The sequence below is a fragment of the Miscanthus floridulus genome, chromosome 6 (genome assembly GCF_019320115.1).
Source record: "Miscanthus floridulus cultivar M001 chromosome 6, ASM1932011v1, whole genome shotgun sequence".
NCBI classification, from domain to species: Eukaryota; Viridiplantae; Streptophyta; class Magnoliopsida; order Poales; family Poaceae; genus Miscanthus; species Miscanthus floridulus.
This window is the reverse complement of record NC_089585.1, coordinates 2,733,822-2,758,998: the sequence shown is the minus strand read 5'-3', so window position 1 is coordinate 2,758,998 and position 25,177 is coordinate 2,733,822. Positions and strand designations below refer to the sequence as shown.

The window sequence follows — 25,177 nt, the reverse complement described above, 5'->3', positions numbered from 1 at the left end:
GATCATGTGATCTGAATCCGCTACTCTGCAAGTCTGCATCAATACAACAGTTGACCTTCGCTACTCTGCTAGCGCGCAGAAAATCTATCCAATCCAACATCACATCACTTTACACCATTTACCTTTTTTTTTTCGGAGGGCTATTGTATTGTCGCCGAGAAGAACGGCACTAGTACATTGCCAACAATGAGTCGATCACACCAACATTTGCAACAGGTCCTGTCACAATTTACACCATGGTCGGATGCCATACAAATAAGATACACAATCTGCGCACTTATACCCAATGCAAACCACCGTGGCCAAATAATGTTTTTTTTGACGTAACATCGATAAGTGAACCTCATTTTGGCCTACAATTTCCAAAATGAACAAAAAAAGTTGCCACCATTTGAGTGAACAACTGAACAATGCAACTTAAAGGCCAAACATCAAGTCCATAACTTTGGACAAGACAGACTTTGTAGGCGCAGCAATGGCCCCAGACGCGTCGCGATTGCTCTCATTGCAGCTGCCATTTGGCACAGAGTTGCTAGGTAGAGGTGCTAGTGCATTCCTGGTTGCAAATCCACTTGGTGCTACAGGTTGCGATGTAAATGTGACTGTAGCACTGCCCTGATAGTTCTCGTTAGTGTTCTCATTCAGGTACTGCTGCTGCCATGGATCCACTGGCTTCACACCAATAATAAGAACACTGTTTAACTGCTGACCATGTTTGGCGAGTGCTTTCTGTGCATCATGCCGGCTCTGAACATAAGAAAAAAAACAGGACACACAAGTCAGCAAAGATAATTGCACCGATAACAGCAAAGACAACTGCCATCATAAGCAGAGTGAGTCCAATTAGAGAAAGCTATTGCTGGTAGTCAGAAAACAAAGGCATCATAAGGTACTGTCCCGTAACAGAGAGTAAATAAAATCTGTAATATACTGTAAAAATACATGATGATAAAAAGGGAAATATGAGCAAGAAACTCCAAATCCCAACCTATCTTGTACATGGAAATCTGAGGTGGATCAACAAAATAACTCTTTTGTCAAACCTCTGCAAAGTGTTGTTTACATCATTACTCCCTCCATCCCAAATTATTAGACATTCCAACCTTCTTGGAGAGTCAAAGCACCTCAAGTTTGACCAAATTTATATAATAAAACATTAATATTTATGACATTAAATAAGTATCATTAGATTCTTTATTAATTATTAGATTTTCATAGTATATCTATTTGATGTCATAAATCTTTGTAATTTTCTCTATAATTTTGGTCAAACTTAAGATGCTTTGACTCTCCAAGAAAGATGGAATGACTTATAATTTGGAATGGAGTGAGTACATCCCAAACTGGGCTAGCCAGAAAATGTCTGGTTAGTTGCTTTTGTGATAACATAATTGTTAATATTATTATTGGAGAATATTATTGGATAGATCAAATAACTCCACTTACTAACTGGATAGATCAAATAAGTAAAAGAACATTATTGCTGAAGTAAACAAAGCCACCAATAGCATTTTAATTTTGGTGCTTGAATTAGCCATACCCAGGGATCACTTTCATTCAACAATTTCCCAAATAACCTACAAAGTCTAGCTTGTACAACAAATGACATGGTTTATTTTGCGCTAATTCTCAGGGACAATTATCCATAAAAAGTAGGTAGCAAATATCCAGTGAGTTATCAGTGTTCAAAGCCTCAAACAGTAGAGCTGTAAATAGTTACCTGATACAAGATATGCACCCAGTTCGCATCCCTTGGACCAGGAACATGTCTCAAGACTATCCCACACTTCTCAAATTCTCGCAGCACCATGTTAGTATCACCAGGCGAAAATCTGAAAGAAATAAGATGGAAGATTAATAAGCCTGTAATACATTATAACACACTAACATCACTGGCATCCAACCATCAGGTCTATTCAAGCACAGGGGCATACTGGTGGCATATGGATTGCATGATTTTTCAAAATACATGATCCACCAAAGTATATTGGGTGTATTAGGATTAAAGATGTAACTTTATAGATTTTGACCAATGATTACTCAAATTATATGCAATTGCTGACATAAGTAAGTAATTGATAATCAACATAAAAGTATGCTTCTATTTTTTTTTCCAAATCCTAACAAACCTTACAAAAACAACAGAGGAACTGTAGACACCTATATTAGAACATTTAGGCTAATGTATAGTGCAGCAGTGCACATAAATGTAGGTCAGAAATTAAAATACATGCTGAATCATTACAAGATAAGAGATCCTAAAACTGCCTGTTTGATATTTGTTGGGATTTTCCTCTCCTAAGTTCGAAAAATTGTGTACTCAACACCCTATACATAATGCATGTTTCCATTCCCCACCAACATGTTGCCAACTTTATCAGTATGACAATAACAAAAGGCAAGCCTTATCATGGGAGAGGATAACCAATCTGTTGGATATGAACATTGCATCACTCTATCACATAGGCTTAGCAGAATATGATCCGAGGGAGTGTACATCAACAAAATATAAGGTATCCTGGTTTACAACTATACTAGCAAACTCTACCCATGACCTCTAAAGTTCCTCTTTGTGAGTTGCTTGTGTGCTTCAAGCATTAACTGGGGGCGAGGTCACATACCCGAAAACGGTGACCCACTCCGCCTCGTCGATCCGTCCAGCAGCCGGAGCCGAATCTCTCGGCATCTCCGGCCGCGCCACCTCCCTGGGAGGCGGCAGCGTGATCAACGCTACCTTCTGCTGCTGTGACTGCTGACCCGACGGCGTCGTCGGGGACTGCTGTTGGTGCTGCACGACGCCATCCATCGGTGACCCCTCCCTGGGCTTCTCCTCCCTCGAGGGGGTCCACCACGCCGAGGGGGCCGGGGAGCCGTTGGACCGCATTGGCGTGGAGAAGAGGCCGGCGCCACGCGGGGGCTGAGGCGAGGGGGCCGCAGTCGCCTGCGGAGGCATGGCCGGCTGCGGGGAGGGGGATTGGTGGGAGAGGTCGTCGAGGGAGAGCAGCGGCGGAGGCGGCGGCGGTGTGGAGGTTTGCGTCTCGCGCCGCACCGAGGCGGGTGGGAGGCGGAACGACGAGGAGATCGGGGACGACAGGTCCCGCAGGAACGGCGGGTGGTGGCGCCGGTGGTCCGGCCTGGAGGCACTCATGACGGCGACGGAGAGACGAAACCCTAGCAGAGGAAGTAGAAGTGGAGTTCCACAGTCGATGGCGCCTTGGGTTTTTGGAGGAGAGAATTACGTATGTGACACGAATAAATTCCTATTTGGTATTTAAAAATTTAAACTTTCTTATCGGTTACTAAATTAATTTTTTTTCCTATATGATGCTACCATCCATTTTATTTATTCATCTGTTAGTTGACTATTTTGACCGTGTCAGTTCTTTCTTAGTGTGACCAACATACCCTCTGTTACTCACGCATCCAAATTCTCCCGGCACTTCCCGAGCTGCCGAGCGCTCCTGTCTCCGGTGAGTCCGTGACCTTCTTCCAAAAAAAAAACACCAAACCTTAGATTGATAGAAGGATGAGGAGAGGATGATAGAGCAGAGGATGTTGTGGCCGGCGGCGCCCAGCACCAGCCGCACGTGTCCCATGGCGGGGTGACCTCACACGACAGAGCTAACTAGACAGGGCAAATCCTTCTCGTGCTAAGCCTACCCAGTGGGATCTACTCTTGTCTTAGAATTTGAAATTTATTATTTATTTATTTATAGATTTCGATTATCAAAATCCCATGTTTTAGTTCACAATATATTTGTGATATTTATAATTTTCTTATTTGACAATTTGTCCATCTATTATTTTTCTATTTGGCATTATGTATTTCTGCTACGAAGAAGAACATTCATGTCATTTTATCAGCCACTTAGACGCCATTACTAGCCCAAATAAACGACAGTGCTATCTAAAAAAAAAATTTAATGCTAAATAAAAAAATTTAAATTTTTTAATGCTAAGTAAGAAAGACTGATTTTTCAGCGCGACACATAATTCTCCCTTGTTGCCTTGTTGGAAGGCTCGCGCGTGTGAATGGGAAGAGGCAAACAAAGCGCATGTGTCACCAACATGTGGACCCCAGAACTTTACAGGTCCCACATGTCGGAGTACTGACGTTTGATTCCCGGCTTGGAGGCGTTGAGCAGGAATACGCCATACATCGCTCGAATAAAATGGAGGTCGCGACGGCGACGGAGGCGTCGGCGCCGGCGGCGAGCGGCGGCGCGGCGCGGCAGACCCACCCGTTCCCGTGGCTAGACGCTGCCATCTCGGAGCCCTACTACTTCCTGCACCTCCTCGCCTTCTTCTCTTACTTCGCGGCCCGCAGCGCCGCGCTCTCCGCCGATAACGGAGGGGAGCTCCACGACCGCCTCCTCCGTCGGGTAAGCTTCGGAGATCCCCGTGTGCCCGATCCGGATCGTGTCATTCTGTTGGTTGTTGAGTTGTGTTGGCTCATGTGAATCGGTGTTGATGTGCTTGGTTTTTCAGGAGATCCAGGCAGTGCTCGTGTTCCTTGTGCTCTTCGTAGTGAAGGTGCGATGATCAATTCCAACTAGAATCCCATTGCAAGCTTATTTTGAGTAGTATGCTTGGATTTGGTGTTAAAATTGCAAGCTTCTCTGTTGCTCTAAAGCGCGGATTGCAATGCTGTTATGTGTGCCTTCATATTTGTTATGTTAAATGGGCAAGGACTTTGTGTGTTTCTATTTTTTTCCATTTTAAATCAGTCAGTCTGCAACTCGAGATGTTGAATTTGATGTCTCAGTAAATTGAAAAAGAAAAGGGTCATATTGTTAGGCCAATACATGAATTGCTTTTGTGGTAGAATTAGATTTGCTATGAGGTTAGATTGTATCATATTGAAGATGCAAGATCTGTTGAAGTAATAGCAATGCAGGTTGGGATGTGAGAGACAATGTTATGCTATTCCTTGTGGGATACTTTCTCCTATTGCAAATATGCATATAGATTTGCTTGCGCCTTATCGTTTTGCCGTTGGAAGTCGATTATCCACATGCTGTAGGAATGTCTTGATATTCCTTGTGTGATACTTCCTCATATTTATGGCAATATGCATAGAGTCTCAAGCATGCATGCCTTCCTTTTTTTTTGTTTTGCTGGAAGTGGATTATTTGCATGCCTGATGAATGCTCATAGCTGAGGTTACACATTGGTTCATAAGAAAATAATTTTTTAGGTGGATTTTTCTTGTTTTTGTGCTTCGCTGTACACATGCACAAATGCACAATCAGATTATCATAACACTTATTTCTGAGTCTTCCACAAAAGGGGGACAGTGAGGAATTATACTTTTCGCCATCAAATGCACATCTTGTTTGATATGGGATGATGATTGTGTAAAAGCTCGTTATGATGTTTGTTTTGCTAATTAAACTGTTAATGCTCAGCAGATTGTGAAAGAGGAAACCTGGGAAACATTCATTGCTGACTCATTGCTTTATGCGAAGGTGTGTTGATGTGGGATGGTCCTGTTTTCTTATCTATTGTCATTGACCCCAAATGAAATAATAATCTTGTGGTTTTCTTTCATAGAACCAGGTTACTGTAGAGCATCTAGTTTCAATACTGCAGTTAATTTTTGTCGAATTCGCAATCTGATTCCTTTCCCTTTTTCCCCTCACATTGTAGGGTTTATTGCTGGCAGTTACTTTGGTTATTGATTATTGGCTGGCCTTTGCCTACTTTCTGGGATTTCTTGGTATGTTTGTTTATCACAGATGACAGATGATATTTATCAATCTAATTATTGACCAGCATATCTGTTGTATCCATAGACTGTAAGGGTGTGTTTGGTTTGGTGGCCAACCCCTAGCCTGGCTCCCTGGAGCCAATTTTTGCTTGTTTGGTTGCCTGCAAGCGGGCTAAGGCCTGGCTAGGGCTGGCCATCCGTTCCCCTTTAGCCTGGCCAGGATTGAACGCCCAAATCGGTTGTTCAACTGGAGCCAGGCCCAAGCCAGCCTCTCTTCTCGGTTCGTGTCACCTCCGTGCGGTGCGAGCGCTCCTCACCTCCTTGCTCGCGCACTGCCGCTCCTCCTCAGCGCCGCCGCTCCTCCTCGCTCGCGGTGCGGTGGTTGTCTCGCTCGCGGCCACTCCTCCTCTGTTCCTCGTCGACCTCGCTCGCATCTAGTAGCAGGTAGTACCAGCGGCGGCAACGGCATCCAGTAGCAGCCGGGAGGTCCTCCTCCTCCCGGACGGCATGCGCGGCTAGCGAAGCCCTAAGCTTCCTCTCGCTCAAGAGGTTCCGGTGGTGGAAGTGGAGGTGGCGCTGCAGAGGTGGTCCCCTGAGGTTGAGCACGCGGGCGCGGCCGTCCGCATGAGATGTCGGTCCACTCGCACGGCGAGCTGGAGCCCCCTTATTTGGCGAGGTCGACCGGGACCATTGTGCCTTCGCGCTCGACGTCGTCGCGACCGGCGGCGAGGTCGGCCGAGCTCGACCGCGATGTCGCCGGCCTGCTGAAGCGGCTCACCAGGACGAGGAGCCCGTGCCCAGCACCACCGCCCTTGCTCGCCACACCCCCTCCTCCCCTCCTGACGTCAAGCCGCACCTGCTCGCTGACATCGATGTGAAGCCACTGCTGCTCCCGCTCGCCGGCCGACGTCGTGCCCATGAAGACCGTGGAGCTCGCAGCAGGAGGTGCTCGTCTGCCATGGAAGAGAACCGAGCAGCAGGAGGTGCTCGCCCAGACGCCCACCATATGTTTGTGAAAATGTCTCAGAGGGGGTAAAGTTACCAGCTCCAAGAAGAGGTGGTTGAATGCAAAGTAAGCCAGGCAACCAAACACACCATTTGTTAGCTAGGCTTAGATAATGCAAGCAACCAAACAACAAGCAATTGGCTTCCTAGGGACAGGCTAAAGCTGCCCAGGCTAGGATTCTAGCCAAGCCAGAAATAAGCCAGGAAACCAAACACACCCTAACTAATTCAGTCTTCTCCTGAATAACTGAATCTGTGAAGTTCGTGTCCAGCATAGCTACCCTGAGTTATGGCTGGGGCGTGGGCCCTAATTACCTTCCTGAAATTATAGAAAATTCTATACCCCATCACTCCATCAGGAGAGAAGAGGTTGTCTAAGGAGAGCTGGTTCCAATGTGCTATCAAATTATAAAGATAGTTCCTCCTGATTGGGCTCCTCCTCTGTAAGCAGGAAGGACAATCTTGTCTGTCCTGCTATTTCATTCCCTGAAAAGAAATCTGCTATTTACTATTTATTAAGCTGATGAACACCTCAATAGTCCTTATTGGCTAGTTGCCTAGTTCTGTTTACTGATTGTTGTTCGTAGCCTGGTTTTGCACTTAATTACTGCCACACAATATGAACTGCATGCTTTTGTTATAAGAGGTCTTATGCTACGCATACTGGAAAGTAGGAAGTTCAATATTATTCTTCTTACAGCTGATGTGGGATGTGCTGGATCTAGATTAGCACTTGCTCCTCCTTATCTTTCATTATTTCCTTAGTCACCGACTTATAAATATCTCGGTTATTAGGTTCTGATAATTATTTTGGACTCGTCATAACTTGTGCTTATTTTTCTTTCCTTCTGCAGTTATATATGCTGTAGCTCAACAGCCACCTTATGACGGCCTAGGTATGCATGCTCATATTGGGTATAGAATATTATAAGTACATGTCTTGTATGAATAGAATGTTTATATCAAGTAACTCTTTAACAACTGAGAACTGTATTCTTAAGTGTTGGATACTATGCTTTTAATTAATATTTTGTATGATTGTATCCTTGTTTGCACCTTGGGTTGCTCGTTATTAACGTGATTTTTTAGCTAAGTTTTAGTCACACATCCCATGAGACTAAAGCATATGGAACTTTCGCAAACAAAAAAAAGCATCTGGAACTTACTAGTTAATGGCTTGTGATGAGTTATACCAGTATTAAAAGTTTTACATTTCGTAAAGTAAGTGGTTGCAAATCAATCATTAGGTAATCACTGCATGTGGCATTTTTATTATCAGTTTTCTCAGAGCTCTCTTGTACAAATTCTGAACTGGTTATGAAATTGAACTAATGAGTGCTTGCATTGGTGCCTTGGTGGTAACTGGTTCTTTACTGAATGGAACACGTCCACTGTCCTATATTCAGGGTGGAGTGGACTTTGGCTGGATCTATCTTATTTGTGACTTTGAGTGCAGTTGATGAGACATATCTGTTCACAAATAGATCTACCAGTTTTTAATGTGATGTTCCTAGACTGGATTGTCCTGAAATAAATTGATTTAACTGGGATTACCAATATTGCAAACCTTGGTACTTTACTACTTTAGATAAACTTTGCAGCTGAATAGAGAGCGACATGTGTACTAATGCCTGGAAATTATATTTCAGCATTGGTTTTCGTTTGACTTTGCGTGTGTCATAATTTTTTTCCTATGTTTGTGCTCGTTTATACATTAAAAGCTAAAAAATGCGCCAGCATCAAATATTCTCTTTAATATCATGTGACAGTAGGAATGTGAAAAGCATATCTATTTGTTAAACAAACTGCTTGTCATTTTCTTACCTAATCCAGAAGTATTTGTATCCATCCTTTGTTTTCTACCCCAATTTCAAACATTGCCTTTGTTTCTCACAATTGCACTGATATTTTACTTTTCACACAGGCCATTCAAATCACTTGACCCCATTGCAACTTGAAAGTCTGCTAACTGAAGAGCCAACATCACGATTTTGGCTGGTAATTTCTTTACATGTTTTTTAATCGAATTCTAATATCATTATCTCCCAAATTTTCAGTAAATTCCTACCCCCTTTATTATTTGATCAAGGCTTGTAGAGTTGTAGCCTGTAGGTACCTACAATTGTTACAAATGTGACACTCATCTTATGGAAGGATTAGGAGCCTAAGAAGAATTTCATATGGTTTGATGGCAACCAGTTGAATTCCTTGCCCAACTGCGCAACTAAATCTAGAGACTATAACTTTAGTGCATATGATTAAAAATATAGTTTGTCTACTTTGACAGCCACAGTATCAAAATCTGACCACCTTAAGAAGTTTGGAGTCTTCTCATTTTCTTTTGGTTAGTGAGGGAACTTGTAGGAGTTCCTTTTTTTAAGAATTACCCAGAAGTTTATTGCCCATAAAGTTAGGTGTGTGTTTTAATTTCCCTGTTTCTTTGATGACTGGATATTTTTATTTCAATGCAAACAGGTAGAATTCCGAACTTCATTTTCAGCAAAATGTATACAAGCAAGCAGCGTTCTGCCTGAACTTTCTATGATGTAAGTATTTTATTGAAATTTCTGATTGTTTACTTCCTTGTGGAGTTTCCATTCTGTGCTGTAAGGTAGTATTAAGATCCTACAACAGAATCTCATTGCCATGATGGGAGTTTGAGACTCAACTGAAAGCATTAAATTTTCCGTATCATTCTTTCTTGCAGTTACACGGCACTAACCATTATTTGCTCTTGAAATAGACTATTTAACTGATCTATGCTTCCCAATCAATATCTCCAAGTTAGTTTAAGAAACTATTCAGAGTACTTTCCTTTTGTCCTGAACATAGCATGGCTCATGTTTTTCTATTAATTGCATTTTCACATTCTATTAATGCAGGTACTCCAACAAGAACATCTCTTTTGGAATAATTGACCTTGGGCATTTCCCAAATGCTGCAGCAAAATTTGGGATATCCATGTGGGGTAATTTTTTTTGGCTTCACTTATCTGCTTCATTGTTTACTGTTATCTGTTTGGGTTGGAGATTTGGAGTGCTTGCATTTCAGTCTTATATGCTCTATTAACTCTTGACTTGATTTCTTTGAACAGATCATCTTCCCACTTACATATTGTTTGACAAGGTGACTGAAGTTTCTCGGTTTCCAGAAATCACAAGTGAATCAAAAGTATTTGTGCCAAAAGTTACTAAGGTTGTTTTCATCACCTTTTGTTTTTATGGTTTATCATATTTCCCTTTTTATGGATCGACCTACATGAGTTTACATTACTTCTGATGTTTTGATCAACATGTCCTTTGGTAAGGGTTAATGCTACTTGAAAATTATACAACTATATGCCTAAGTGTAAATATATTAGTTTTCATATATGTTATTTGAAGAGCTTAAGGGTCTGTTTGGTTTCAGAACACCTAGGGATGGGATGGTCCTGTCCCTAGTTTTTGGCGTGGGGTGATCCGGATAGCTTGTTTGGTTCTAGGGACAGAATCATCCTTGTTTCTTGTTTGGTTGAGGGAGTGGAGAGGGACACAGACAAGAAGCTGTCAACCAACGGTTGGCACCATCGGTGTGTGGCCCAAGTGTTAGTGGAGCATAGCAGTTCCATGGGGTGCTCAAATCTCCATGGACGCCACCACCACGCCCAACTTGGCTCCACCGCACCCCCCACCAAACTATCTCCATGGCCATCTTCTTCCTGTAGCTTGGTGGCCATGGTCACAGCAGATCGGTGCCCCCGCTCGGCTCCTCTCTTTGGCTGCCCCTGTTAGGTTCCTCCTGCTTTGACCACCCTGCTTGGTTCTTCCCTCTTCGTCTGCCCCCTACTCAGCTGTGACCGGCCCTGCTCGGCTCCTCCCAGATGGACGCCCCCGCTCAGCTCCGGCTGCCTTGGCATTGCTGTTTCTACGCAGGGCACGGTGGGGCCTGCGTCGGGTGCAGTGGGGGCGCGCGGTGGGGCACACAGTGTCACGGTGCAGCGTCCAGCGTGCACGGAGGAGGAAGGACCGAAGCAAGCGGAAGAAGAAACATGAACGGAACAATAACGGTGTCGGGAGGGAACAAGATGGTTCGACCGATTCTAAGGGACGGCATCTTAGGAGAATATACCCTCCAACTCCAATGGATGGTTCCATTCCACATGTTCCAAAACCAGACACTCTGTCCCGCCCCCAAACGAAGCACACCCTAAGCATTTTTTGGCAGTGTACTATTGATGTGGCTGGTTATTCTAATTGGCGGATAAGAGATAACCATGATCCTGTAATGGAAAAGATAGCTGGGAGATAAGCTAGTTTGGATAGTGGGGTTAAGGAAACACAAAAGCAATAGGTGGAAGTTAAGTAATGAAATATTGCCTACCTAATAACCTAAAGAATGGCGTGTAAGAAGACAACAAGAAATACAGTTTGACACTCCAGTTCACTTTCATTTTAGTTTCGATATTACATCTGTCATCTGGGTTGATTATCTGGCTTTGTACTTCAATCGAAGTACTGTGGTGAGTCGTGACCAACTTGTTGACATGCCGATGATCGAACTCCTGAAACTTCAGTTAGCTATCGAGTCATTCTCAATGGCCCAGCATGAAATCAATTATGTGATGGTTAATATCGTGCCTGTGTATTTCTTGCAGAAACTTCTTTGCCAGCATTTTGATCTTGACAGACGATTGATTGGATACCTATCTACCTGTAAGTCAGCCAGAGATGACTTTCACTGTCTTTTTCACTTCATCATCTACGGAACATATGTTAATCAAATACATCCTGTTGCAGGATCTGTCATCTATCCCAGATGCCTCAAAGGATGGGGACATTTCCTTTTTTGTCGCTGAATCGGACCTCTGTGTGGCAGCAATCACTTCAGGGGTATCTTGTATTATTCGATGATTTGCTTATGCCCTTTTAATCAAGGCCAGTAAACTGTGTGGTGAAAAAAAAACACCTATTTTTGTCTAATCTGTCAGCTACTGAATTATAGAATTTCACTACCATGCAGAGATTTCTGTAAATGATTTGCCAGACTATGTTTTGTGACTGCAGCAGCAGTCAATTCAGACACCATTCATTTCCACTGAGCAGGGGTGTCCCGGAATTTGTTCGGCTCGGTTCCTTTTCCGTGTGTTAGTGGCCTGCACGGTAGGTCTTCCTGGCTCCCCTCCATTCCATTTCATTATCTGCCATGCCTGATGCTTTTCCTAGCCGATTTATGCCTTAAATATGCTTAGTGCTCTCTGATAATTCTAATTAAAAACACAAAGCATTCGATTTGGCCACCACCATTGTCAAGTGGAGGAAAAGTCTGATTTTGGTGGTATTTTTAAGAAGCCTGAATGCCTGATTGCCCAGTAAAAGGAGGGATTGGTGATGTGTTGGAAAATTTAGAATAATACTACTGTGCAAAAGTAGGGTTAGGTTGGGTGTTCAACAGTTTGGGCCCCCCTTGCTAAGGTCACCTTGGGGATGATATAGCAAATCTGGGGAGGCCAAATTGGGGTTTTGGGTTGGGTTGGATAGTTGATTGCTTTTAGAACAGTCATAGAGAACACGAAAGGCGTGCATATCCAGGCCATGACACGTCAGACCCAGGTAAGTGGTTGGTAGTGGGATAGGACAAGCCCTAGCTTTTTAGCTTTGGCCAGCTTTTTCCATTTTCTTATGTTTGCAAAGCATGGAGTATCTCCCCTCTCGTCACCGGAAAGAAGAACATGGAGGATCTCTTTTTGAGTTTTGATATGAGAGAAAGCGTGGTCTTGGCAAGTGCCATGTGGACCAGTATTGAATAGTGGGTTGGCTTGCAGCTGTCAAGCTGATAGCCTGCAACTTTCCTCCTTCCATGGTCCAGGCTTGAGGCTCGGCCGACCACACGTAGGGTACCCTGTATCCGTATTTCTAGTACCAACACCTCATCATTACCAAGTGAAGTATACTTGCTCAGGTGGAAAATAATAAGTGACTGTCAATTCGTTTTCTGGTTAGATTCAAACAGAAATGTCTAGTGCTTTTAGTCGACTATTCTGGAGACGACTATAATCATTAGGCTCACTTATTGTTGTGAAAGAAATACATATATTTTTGTGGGTATTATTTTTCTAAAAAAATTATTAGCCTATATTAGTTGAATGCTCCCAAAAACTAATTATTGATTCCGTGGAAAGACATTGCTGTGCCAATTGATTCCTGGTTAGAATCATAATATATGACCACAGGAGTTGTAGATTAATAAAATAAAAATGGCCTCAATGACATTGCTGTGCTAATCGATTCCTGGTTAGTATCATATAACATGTAACCATAGGAGTTGTAGATTAAAAAGAATAAACAAAATCATGGCCTAAGTTAGTGTCTGCCACAAGAAGCTGTCCCCAAGTATTGGAGGGGCCAGGAGCTAACCGCTGAAACAAGCACTGAATCATGCGGTGTAACACAAAATAATTGCAACCTCGTAACGAAATTCGTTTGCATATTCATGCGTCCTCGCTGGAGGGCCGTGCACCGTGCTTGCCTTTGATTGGATGCAGTCCTAGATATCACGCGTGCGTGCCAGTGCTACCAACGAAAACATTGCATCCAGTGTAGGAAAATGTCACGGGCACCAGTGTGATCATCAGAATGGTTAGCGCACATGGATCGATTGGCAATTGAGCGCCATGGATAGTTAGAGGCATATACTCATATATTCTTGTTTATTATATAATCTTCTATGTTGTTTGTGACCAACTTCATATTGAGGACATGTTGGATAACATGGGTAATTGTTAGCTAGATAATTTTTAACTCAAATTAGCTGTAGTGCATCTAAACGGGAGGGCTAAATTCTTAGCTAAATCTTTAAGTAATTAGTAGTAAATTAGCTAGCCAACTATAATTTGGACTTTTTTTTTTAACCCTGGCTAGTAACTTAGCCATTTGTATCAAACAGCACCGAGTTTTAACAACTTCAAAATCATGTGTGAAAGAGAAACGACTGTGATCGAACGGTTCAGGAACGCGCCACCAGTTCAACTGGAAAAAAATTGCAAAAATGACACTCGAAAGATTGACTCCTTGATTATGATGACACTCGGGTGGATGACAAGTGAGTTCATCTGTGTCTATGAATGTGGGTCCAGTGTCAAATCTACAAACGATCGATGTTTCCAGTTCTATTCTTGCAAATCGCCCGTTCAACCGGCTTTTTTTTGTCTGGCACTATGGTTAGGTCAGGTGAAACGGTGAAACCAGGGTCAAATTGAGTCCAAACGCCGAGCAGTTTATCTGTCAGTAAAAACAAGAAGGAAAGAGTAAAAGAGGGAAGGAAGGCTGTGCAGTTTTTTTTACCGAGGCGTGGCGAGTTGGCGACGCGGGGATGTGCGTGCATGCCGGGTGTGGGTGTGCAGGACGCGGATCGCCGCCTTTAATCGGGCTCCAAGTGCCGATAAAAAAATCTGCTTTCACCCCGGGTCTTTGACCCGATGCATTTCTGTTAAAATTTTGTTTAAACGTGGCTTTGGCGCCCCCCTGGTGTTGTGCCTCTCAAAAATCCAAGGCAAAGAAAGGAAACCTGCTGCGCCTTGCCTGCCCTGCAGCGGCCTCCAATCTCGAGGAACATCCTCCTGGTCTTAGGTCTTCCCCAGGTCTCCCTCCATATCTTAGTGCGTAATCCCTCTCTAGATTTGAACAGAATAAAAAATTTCTTAAGTTAGATTAGATTTGAACAAAGTCAAAATTTTCTTAAGTCTGATTACGTTAATAGAAAAATAGTATCACTGTTTATGTGTTTAAATAGATTTACTATAAAAATATATTTTATAAATAATTTAATGATATTTATTAATATCGTAGATGCTAGTGTTTTTTTTTTGTACAAATTCAGTTGAACTTAAATTATGGGACTCCTCGAAAAACAAGAATTGCACTCTTTTGAGGGGACGGAGAGAGTATGTATCATATTGCTGTTTATTAATCAGCATATCCTTACCAAGTTACGAATTAAGAAGAGTGATTTTTCAATGTTCGTGCTGGAACACGGTAATATACGTAAATAAAATTCACTCGGGATGGAAAAAAAATTCAAGGGGACAGCTCGTGCAAGGGGGCAATGGGCTGGTCTGAAACTTGGTTTGTTCGGCTTTTTTTTTCAGCCAGAATAGTGTTTTTCTCTCACAATAATTCAGCCAGAACAGTGTTTTTCAGTCAAGTTTCAACCCAGCGAACAGGGCCAATATGATATGGTCGAACTCGCGAAATTCAACGTGAGGAGAGGTAGTAGATCTTTAGATTAGAGGATCGAGAATTCACGCCCTGGGCTGGGGGGAATGTCTGGAATAGAGCGCTGGTTATAAGTAAAATAAAAATATTAAAAGGAGGGGGAGCTAAAAGAAAAAGGAAAAGAGATTCCTTTAAGCACTGCACTGCTCCCCTGCCAAATTTTTATTTTGGTACCCTCCCTCATCTTTCTCTCTCTATCGGCGTGACGGGAAAAAGGAAAAGATGCAGGTTGTATTCTAGCGATAGAAAAACTAGCAAGGAAAAGAAAAGCTCGGAATCTCACCTAAAGCATGTGCAGAAAGCCCTCAATTATTTGTGGTATAAACCAGCAGCTCGCTGTTTCATTTCATCGGCTAACACGACCCTAACCAAATGCAAATATAGGCCTCCTTTAGAAACTAACCTTTTCCCCCTACTATGATGAAAATATTGTTTTTGTAAGATTCAATTCCTATTTGATTCCCATGAAATTTCTATGTTCAAAACGAATCAGATATTGGATAGTTACATCTCGGTACAAATTAAACATTCTAGATCTGAAATCTTTTTTCTCTCTCTCTCTCTCTTTAGTGAATACAGTACAAAGGCCAAGCACGCAAGCAAAAAAAAAAAGGCCGGGGATTGAATTGGAATGTAGGTACGGGAGTGCTGCTTTCGGCGAATATTAATAATATTATTTTTACCAGAAGAGATGGCAGGACGGAAACATCGTTTTCCGAGGAATTATTACGCCGGCGAGGCGAGAAGAAGAAGAAGAAGAAGAAGAAGAAGATGGGGGGCAGCGGGGCTCCACGGCCGATTCGATCGCCTCTCGTCTCGTTTTTAAAGTACCACCAGTAGGGTGATCGAAGCACATCAGCTGGTGGTACTAGTGGACTACTGGTAGTGGTAGCTAGCTCCCTTCTCCTCCTCTCCTAGCTCGTGCATGCATGTGTGCCTGGGCTCCTCCGGCCCGGCTCCAAATCCTCCTCGTGCTTGCCGATGTCCGGGCGTTAGAGGAAAGCGGCACCGGTGCTCCGGCCATGGCCTCTCGCCCCCTCCGCCCATGACCGACCCCACCCCCATTCTTCTACTCCCTATTACACGGCTACTACACCCACGCACATGCCTCCCACCCTCGATCACTTGCATTGAGCACCACGCACGTCGTCGATCGGCCGCCAATGTTTGCATGCCACGACCCACCACCACAGCTAGCTACCTTCGCTCGCTCTCTAGCTAGGATAGATAGAGCTGACTGATCTGAGCACAAGTGCTAGCCACCTGCTATAGGAGTATAGGCTATAGCTACTGCCGCCACCTGCCAGAGAGCTCTAGCTCTAGCTCAGCTAGCTAGCTAGGAGTTTGGGTGTTGGCCTAGCTGATCGAGTACTTTGTTCTTGGCTGTGCCATTGCGGCGGCGGCCGGCGGGCCGGGGCCGGGGCCGGGGAGGGAGCGAGAGAGCTTAAATTACTTTGGTTGTATATATACACAGTACAGCACAGATGGTGACGGCGAAGGAGGCCGCGGCGGCGGCCATGGACGCCAGCAAGTACGTGCGGTACACGCCGGAGCAGGTGGAGGCGCTGGAGCGGCTCTACTACGAGTGCCCCAAGCCGAGCTCGCTGCGCCGCCAGCAGCTCGTCCGCGACTGCCTCGTCCTCGCCGGCGTCGACCCCAAGCAGATCAAAGTCTGGTTCCAGAACCGCAGGTAAATTAATCACACGCGTCACTCCTCTCGCTCTGTCGTCCCCCGTTACAGTCCTGCGGCCGTGGCGCCGCGCCAGTCGTCCATGACCCGAATCTCCATCGGCGCATCATGCACGCAGGTGCCGGGAGAAGCAGCGGAAGGAGTCGTCCCGGCTGCAGGCGCTGAACCGGAAGCTGACGGCCATGAACAAGCTGCTCATGGAGGAGAACGACCGCCTGCAGAAGCAGGTCACGCAGCTCGTCTACGAGAACGGCTACTACCGCCAGCAGACGCAGAGCGTACGCGTCTCTCTCTCTCTCTCATCGCTCCACTCCCTCTCCATCACCTTCTCTCCCTTCCACTGCTGTGCCGCCTGTGTTCATCCCTCTGCCGTGTCCGCGGCGACGTTGTTGTTGCAGGCGGGGCTGGTGACCACGGACACGAGCTGCGAGTCGGTCGTCACCAGTGGCCACCAGAACGTGGCCGCGGCGGCGCCACAAGCCCAGCCGCGCGACGCAGGCCCTGCTGGGTACGTACGCTATCCTTCTCCTTGCCAGCCAGCCCGTGCTGCTTTTGCCTTTATTTTGCCATGCTACTTTGGCTGGCCATGGCGTACTACCATACCTAGCAACAACCTGTATCTGTAAGCGACATGGACGTCTCCTTGTCTCTGCAGGCTCATGTCCATAGCGGAGGAGACACTGACGGAGTTTCTGTCCAAGGCCACCGGGACCGCCGTCGAGTGGGTCCAGATGTCCGGGATGAAGGTTGGTTTGGTTACGGACGGCCTAGCTCTGAATTATATTGCTTTTTCCACATTCCTTCTTCCTTTGATGAATTGAGTGAGTGAGATTATTCCTCGCGCGGCTTAATTGCTCAATCTTTCTTGTCTCGCCATGGGCACCTGCAGCCTGGTCCGGATTCCATTGGAATCATTGCCATCTCGCATGGTTGCGCGGGTGTCGCTGCGCGAGCTTGCGGCCTCGTGGGCATGGAGCCTGCAAAAGTAAGCTCTCTTGATTTGCTTCACTTCCCTGTGTGTGCCCTGGCGGCTCCTGAGTATACATAACTGAGTGCTGAGTGGTGCCTATTCAGGTTGCTGAGGTTCTCAAGGATCGGCCGCTGTGGCTACGCGACTGCCGATCTATGGAGGTGGTGAATGTTCTTCCTGCTGGTAACAGTGGCACAATTGAGCTTCTGTACATGCAGGTTCCAACTGATTATTATTCTATAAATTTGATTGATTAACTCACAGGAAATAGCCTACTTAGATATCATGTTCCTCTTTTCTGTGTCATCTTTAGCTCTATGCCCCTACAACGCTGGCGCCAGCTCGCGACTTCTGGTTGCTGCGGTACACCTCCATTCTTGATGATGGAAGTCTAGTGGTCAGTGTCTGAGCGTCAAACATACATATGCGATTATATATGTGCATGTATATATCCATCTGTCAGCTACTTGACCTTGCTTGCTCTAAAGGTATGTGAGAGATCACTCAGTACCAAGCAGGGTGGCCCAAGCATGCCTCTTGTCCAGCCTTTTATCAGGGGCGAGATGCTTCCTAGTGGGTTCTTGATTCGGCCTAGCGACGGTGGAGGCAGTGTTATACACATCGTTGATCATATGGACTTGGAGGTAACGGAATCCAGATAATAATTAATAACAGCTGCTGATATTTAATTTAAGTTCATCTACAGCGGAAATTTGAGCTACTTATATGTGTTCTCAGCCTTGGAGCGTGCCTGAAGTCGTGCGGCCACTGTATGAATCATCTGCAATGGTTGCTCAAAAGATGTCAATGGCGGTACAGCACCATGAACTTCAATCTCCGCTGTTGCTCTTGCATAGCACATCAGATTTTGTGGACTGATTTTTTTTTTCAAATACAGGCTTTGCGCTATCTTAGGCAGGTTGCTCATGAAGATACCCATTCTGTAATAACCGGATGGGGACGGCAGCCTGCTGCTTTACGGGCTCTGAGCCAAAAGCTCACCAGGTTGGGTTCTTGAACAGTACCGACAGAATGCTGATGGTTCTTGTCACGAATCTTCTTTAGTAACAGCCGTACATCTTCTTTCACTTTTTCAGAGGATTCAATGAAGCTCTAAATGGGCTTGCTGATGATGGATGGTCTGTGATTGAAAGTGATGGAGTGGACGATGTTTGTATCTCTGTCAATTCATCCCTGAGTAAAGTGATCAACTGCAATGCAACTTTCAATAATGGATTGCCTGTAGTCAGTAGCAGTGTACTCTGTGCAAAGGCATCGATGCTGCTGCAGGTTAATTTCACCTTACAGTTGAATTTCTTTTTATTTTTACAGTCAGAACATTCCGCTTTTTTGTTTTACATGAATTCTACCGCTATTTGTTAGGATGTTTCTCCACCGGCACTCCTGCGCTTTATGCGGGAACAGCGGTCGCAGTGGGCTGACAGTAATTTAGATGCATTCTTTGCTTCTGCAATGAAACCAAATTTCTGCAATTTGCCTATGTCTCGCCTTGGAGGATTTAGTGGTCAGGTCATACTTCCTTTAGCCCACACGTTTGACCCTGAAGAAGTAAGCTCCTATTCTACTGTGACGTGCAACTAGTATCTCCAATTTAACAAATCTCTTTTGTTTAATGTGTTAATTACTTAATTTCTTATGTCAGTTCCTCGAGGTTATAAAATTAGGAAATGCCAGTAATTATCAAGACGCACTCCTGCACCGTGATCTGTTTCTGTTGCAGGTAACTTTTAGTTTCACTTATACATCTGTGACTGTCATTGACTCTAATTTCACCATGAACAAGATAGCTTGAGTTGTAAAGTCTGATCTCTGTATAAGTTGTGTTCTCCACTGAATTGGCAGATGTACAATGGGGTAGACGAGAACATGGTAGGCACTTGTTCAGAACTCATCTTTGCCCCTATAGATGCATCATTCAGCGATGACTCCCCACTGCTCCCATCTGGCTTCCGCATCATTCCGATCGACGCTCCTCTCGTAAGTCTACACCACTCAAAGAGCCTGTAGCATTTCAGATTCAACTACCGATGAACTTTACTTGATTTGTTTACCCTGCAAATACATGTCAGGACACATCCAGCCCCAAGTGCACGTTGGACCTTGCCTCTACCCTTGAAGTTGGAACTCCCAGAAGCAGGATAAATGGCAGCGGTCCTGGAAATGCTGGTTCTGCAGGCTCAAAGGCTGTGATGACCATCGTGTTTCAGTTTGCCTTCGAGAGCCATCTGCAGGACAGTGTTGCAGCCATGGCGAGACAGTATATGCGAAGCATCATCACGTCAGTTCAGAGGATCGCGCTGGCGCTCTCCTCCTCACGCCTCGTTCCTCATGGGAGCAGCATCAGTCACACTCCTGCTAGTCCGGAGGCAACCACGCTTGCCAGATGGATCTGCCAGAGTTACAGGTCTGTGGTCTGTATGTACCCTGATTAGCTAGTTTGCGTTCCAAATACTTGGATTTATGCTGATGCTGCTTGCTTGTACAGATTTCATTTTGGGGCTGAGCTTATCAAATCCGCAGACGGTAGCGGCTGTGAAGCAGTGCTAAAAACCCTTTGGCATCATGCTAGTGCTATACTCTGCTGCTCTTTGAAGGTTTGCCCTATTGCATCTGAAAATTGTTTTGATGTTGCAAGTTGAGAATTATACTCTGTCCCTCCCATCTGCGGACAGCATTAGAATTCAGAACTTATCTTAAAACTAGTATTTCACAGAAACTGGTCTCTGAATTTCAGATAACATACTAAAACGTTGCTTGTGGAGTGAAACTTTCACCAATCTGGGATACTTATGTCTGAAAGTGAGGGCACGGTGACAGCTCAACATTTCCATGCATGCAGGCCTTGCCAGTGTTCACGTTCGCGAACCAGTCCGGCCTCGACATGCTGGAGACAACCCTGGTGGCTCTCCAGGACATCACCCTGGAGAAAGTGTTCGATGACCAAGGGAGGAAGAACCTGTGCGCGGAGCTCCCCGGCATCATGGAGCAGGGGTTCACGTGCATCCCCGGCGGGCTGTGCGTGTCGGGCCTGGGCCGGCCGGTGTCATACGAGAAGGCGTTGGCGTGGAAGGTGCTCGACGACGACAGCGGCGCGCACTGCATCTGCTTCATGTTCGTCAACTGGTCGTTTGTGTAATGCATCTGCCTGATCGTCGCGGTCATGGGAAATCGGTTGATCGGTGACATGTTTTAGGTTTCGAATCGCCCTTTAATTATTGGGATGTAAAATGGTTTCGGTTTTGAAGAAAAATGTGAAATGGTAGAAGGACCTGAATAGCAGTATTGTACACGGATGGATCATGTGATGTCAAACAAAAATGACGTTTTGTTTGACGATGAAGCTAACATGGCCCCTCCTTTATGGTTTTGATTAACATATGTGTTAAATATGTATTAGACAAATATATATTTTTTAGAACAAAAAAGATTTTATTCCGGCTTATGCAAGAGTTTTGCAATTTGTTTTAGAAAGGCGGCAAGAGTTTTGCCGATTTTTGATAAAAAGAAAAAGGCAGACAGTACAAAGGGTACAAAAAAAAAGATGACTATACTACTGAACCGACTACTACTACTATTATGACAACGAATACTACTACTCATACAGCAAGAAATACTACTCAGCTTCAGAACAACTAGAAGAGGACATGAAACTAAAACAGCTAGGCACCTATGACTACTCTCTCTACTCTTGTTGGGTCGCCGGTCTTGTCGCGAATTGGTAACGGTGTATAGCATCCTTACACAGACTTGCTACCTGATTTGCTTCTAAGCTTTTTTGTTGGAATGTTCTTCTATTCCGCTCCGTCCATATGTTCCACCAGAAATATATTATGATCCCGTCAAATGTTTTCCTCTGTCGTTTGTCGAATTTGACCCTGCATTTTCTCCAATACCTGTGAATTGATCCTGTCATTGGCACTGAATCAAGAACCGAGAGTTGCAGCCAGCTTTTCAATTGGGACCAGACTTGTTTTGAATATGGACAGTCTTTGCAAAGGTGGGTCGGCGTCTCTGGATCAATTCCACATAGTTTGCAAGTCGGGTCGTTTGGCCAATTCCTCTTTATCAGATTGTTAGCAGTAAGTATTTTCTTGTGTAGTAGTGTCCACGCGAAAAAACGACATTTAGGCTCTGTTTGTGCTCTCCAGATTGGCGTAAGCCTTAACTTGCTGTAACTACCTTCGAATTGGATTTGGTAGGCGCTTTTAGTTGTATATTCTCCATCTGGCGTCCATCGCCATCGTATTGTGTTTGTGTCTTCCGTGCCCTCTTGTAGTTGAACGTTGCCTACTTGTTCCCACAGTGCAACATATTCCCGTATCTCTTGACTGGTTTGAAGTGGAAGTAAGTGTTTAATCCATCTGTTTTCATGTAGCGCCATCTGAACCTTTTTGATTTGAGGAAGAGTGTTGGCGCCATACTTTTCAGAGTTTTCCCATTGACCCATGACGACGTCCAAAACCTGGCCGTCTTGCCGTCACCGATAGTGACCTCCGTTGAAGCTGCAAAGAGTTCACGATCGCGCCAATCACATGGGAGCTCCAGTGCGTTCCATGCACGGTCTTTGTGTTTCCATTGAAACCACAGCCATCTCAACCTCAGCGCCCTTGTGAAGCGTTCAAGCTCTAGTATCCCCAACCCGCCCTTGCTCTTTGGAAGGCATGAAGTTGGCCAATTTACTAGAGAGTGCCCCCCATACACCTTATCCGGCGTCTCTCCTCTCCAGAGGAAGCTCCTCCTTAATCGGTCGATCTTCCGTATAAGCCATTTCTGTTTGGGGAAGACGGTCATATGGTATATTGGCTGCGAGGATAGCACGGTTTTGACCAAGATTGCTCTTCCCGACGCAGACAGTAGCTTTCCTTTCCACCCAGGAAACCTTGCTCCTATTTTGTCTAACAAAGGTTGTACCTCTATCTTCCGGAGCTTTCGGATATGAAGGGGAAGTCCCAGGTACTTCCCTGGGAATTTACAGATTTTTCCGGGGAAATTTTGGAGTAGATGAGGTACCGCAGCGTTGTCTAGTCTGATCGGATAAATTTTTGTTTTTGAGATGTTAATCTTGAGGCCCGAGCACTCTTTGGGAAACCCGGTTAGGCCGATTGTGGCAGTCTATGTCCAAAATCTCCTTTTCTTCATTCGGGCTCCAATTTTGATGCAAACACCATCCTTGCTTATCTTGACGCTCAGAACTTGGTGACGGAGTTCATGTCCATGCTAGCATATAGAAACGGGTAATGCCAAGTTGACAACCAACATGCTTTGGAGTACACTAGTCTCGGCAGACAAAACGTTCTGAAAAGGCTATATTCTGCTCTCTTCTGCGGCGTGCACGTTAGGCAGTGTGGTTACAGTGTCCCAACAGTAGACTCATTTAAGGCCAGCCGTCCCGCCGCGCTGGCGACAAGGCCGTAGACGATGTCCGTGAGGACGGGGACGGCGGCGTCCTCGGACATGGCGCGTAGTGGGGACTGCCTGGTGGTTCCGTCGTTTTTTTAAAAAAATTTTAGAAAACTGGAGGGGCCTTAGCCCCAGGTTTTGTTACTAAAAAGAAGGTGCCGAGAAGGTCCCAATCGACAGTCCAGTGGCCGACAGTATGCTACATCTGTAATTTTTATATAACAGCTACAAGATTTGCAATTATTCATTACAAAAATATTATTTAAAAAAAATTCCTACTGATTACTGAATCCTGATGATGATCGTCGGTTAACTCCTCCAGTTGTGGCGCGGTGGTAGCCGATGCAGGTGCCGCCATGGAGCACGAAGGGGTTGTAGTGGTCGGCCTAGGGGCCACACGACCTGGGTGACCTTCACAGGCGGCTGGTCGCTGGGGGCGGCGAGGTCGAAAACCTCGACGTGGCGGAACATGTCCGCGTCGCGCGCGCCGATGGTTCTCTGGCGGATGGTGGCCACGGCCACCTTGGTCTCGCTGATGGCCGCAGGAGTCATGGCGTGACGCGCTCGGTGCGCCCGGCGGCGATGTCGTAGCGGTACACGCCCCAGTGCGCGCGTGAGCCTGTCGCTATTCTTGGGGTCGTCTCTCTTGTCCACCGACCGCCCCGTGGAAGAAGATGACGTTGTCGCTGCCCCACGATGGCCAGCCGGCGACCTGGATGCACCTTGCCCGGCGGCTTGCCGCCCTGCGCGTTCCGGTCAACGTTCATCAGAACGATGTCGGTCTGGAGGTGCTCGATCTCGCCGCTCCATCTGTTGTCGCTGAAGTTGGCCACGGCCACTGTAGAGGGTAGGACCCCGGATACCCACGGCAAGCTATATGGGCTGCGCCCCTAGGGGTGGCCCAGCTCACAAGAAGAAGCCTTGCGAGACACGATTCTGCTCGGCGCCTTCCGCAAGACATGAGGAAGATACCCTGAAGATACTACGAGATCTGTTAGGATATGTATGATCCCAAGATTTTTGTATTTAGTTATTACTTTTCGATAATCTCTTAGATCTAACCGACTTGTAACCCTGCCTCCCGGACTATATAAGGCGGGCAGGGACCCCCTCTAAAATCACGGCATATCATACGATAGCTAATACAAACCAACAGACCACATGAGTAAGGTATTACGTCATACTGACGGTCTGAACCTGTATAACTCATGTGTCTCTGTTGGCTTCTTGTTCTTGATCTCGCGCTCCTCTACCGATCAATCTACCTTCGTGAGATACCCCTCGGAGGACTGCCGACGATAATCTGTCGACAGTTGGCGCGCCAGGTAGGGGTTGTGCGTGCTATTTCCTTGTCGAACAAGATGGTTTTTTCCGCAGGCTCTTCGTTCCTTCCACAGCCCGGCCAGATCTTTACGGTCGGATCCATCTCGTGGATCATCAACGCTGATGGAGTCGGAGAGCTCCTCGAGCCGGAACAGATTGGTTCACCAGGAAGGGTGACCAGAACACGAACGCCTGGCATTGAATGATGTCTAGATAGTATAGAAAGTTCATGGATTTGTGATCCCATCTGATAAGTTATTTTAATTTTGTCTGTTATTAAATCCTTGAGCTATTTTTTAAAAAGTAGTAGAATAGGGGTTTAGAGGAGTAGAAAACATTCTTTTGCTAGAAACTATGTCCCTTTATTTAAGTAGAATATAGAGGTCGAGAGGAGCTAGCTATACTTGATTTGCCTGCATGTGGCCAAAACTTATGTGCCTGCATGTGTCCTTTTTTAATTAGAATCTATGCATGATGATCTGGTTTCATATGCAAGCTATTTAATTCCTTCTATGTTTATATCACTACATATGCAAGAAAATGTATCTCAATTTGGGTAAAAGCTTCTCTTCAGCAAGCTTCATAATCCAAATTGTTTCAGATTAGAAATTTCGTGGATTCGAGTTTGTTACTTTTTGTGTTGTTTTTTCCTCGTAAATCATAGTCACAAAATTACTATAACATTTTCTGTTAATTACTTTTTATTGGTTATTCTGCTTGCTATTGGTTTGTTCTCTAATTAATCCAAATTGTTTCAGATTAGAAATTTCATGGATTCTTGTTCATTATTTCTCATGTAGTTTTTTTCT

At 45.1% G+C, this 25,177-nt stretch overlaps 3 protein-coding genes and 1 pseudogene across 7 annotated transcripts; 3 read left to right on the top strand and 1 right to left on the bottom strand.

The window, feature by feature from the left end:
- Positions 1 to 55: 55 nt before the first annotated feature.
- Positions 56 to 3,219, bottom strand: LOC136461526 (nuclear pore complex protein NUP35-like). Its single transcript, XM_066460793.1, has 3 exons — positions 2,622 to 3,219; positions 1,721 to 1,832; positions 56 to 747 (listed from the first exon to the last, which is right to left on the bottom strand). Exons 1-3 carry the CDS (start codon positions 3,146 to 3,148, stop codon positions 418 to 420), a joined length of 969 nt encoding a protein of 322 aa, XP_066316890.1. The 5' UTR covers positions 3,149 to 3,219; the 3' UTR covers positions 56 to 417.
- An 890-nt stretch (positions 3,220 to 4,109) lies between these two features.
- Positions 4,110 to 11,778, top strand: LOC136461524 (uncharacterized). The gene is made up of 11 exons (XM_066460792.1): positions 4,110 to 4,382; positions 4,489 to 4,533; positions 5,412 to 5,468; positions 5,650 to 5,719; positions 7,570 to 7,611; positions 8,640 to 8,713; positions 9,191 to 9,261; positions 9,598 to 9,683; positions 9,810 to 9,910; positions 11,349 to 11,406; positions 11,491 to 11,778. Coding segments are annotated over exons 1-11 (816 nt in total). The 5' UTR covers positions 4,110 to 4,172; the 3' UTR covers positions 11,493 to 11,778.
- LOC136461525 (uncharacterized) lies at positions 9,935 to 11,320 on the top strand (annotated as a pseudogene).
- A 58-nt stretch (positions 11,779 to 11,836) lies between the features above and the next one.
- LOC136461522 (homeobox-leucine zipper protein HOX29-like) lies at positions 11,837 to 20,910 on the top strand. Of its 5 annotated transcripts, none has more exons than XM_066460788.1 (17): positions 11,837 to 11,853; positions 16,439 to 16,654; positions 16,773 to 17,162; positions 17,310 to 17,400; positions 17,544 to 17,639; positions 17,729 to 17,842; positions 17,938 to 18,021; positions 18,113 to 18,268; positions 18,363 to 18,437; positions 18,523 to 18,629; positions 18,722 to 18,914; positions 19,008 to 19,193; positions 19,288 to 19,365; positions 19,488 to 19,622; positions 19,715 to 20,049; positions 20,131 to 20,239; positions 20,485 to 20,910. In XM_066460788.1, exons 2-17 carry the CDS (start codon positions 16,449 to 16,451, stop codon positions 20,779 to 20,781), a joined length of 2,652 nt encoding a protein of 883 aa, XP_066316885.1. In that variant the 5' UTR covers positions 11,837 to 11,853; positions 16,439 to 16,448; the 3' UTR covers positions 20,782 to 20,910. The 5 variants fall into 5 exon arrangements, with proteins under 5 accessions (XP_066316885.1, XP_066316883.1, XP_066316887.1 ...); XM_066460790.1 differs by lacking the exon at positions 11,837 to 11,853 and having other exon boundaries at positions 15,694 to 16,654; positions 16,773 to 16,932; positions 17,053 to 17,162; positions 17,729 to 17,785; XM_066460789.1 differs by lacking the exon at positions 11,837 to 11,853 and having other exon boundaries at positions 15,696 to 16,654; positions 16,773 to 16,932; positions 17,053 to 17,162.
- The last annotated feature ends 4,267 nt before the right edge of the window (positions 20,911 to 25,177 follow it).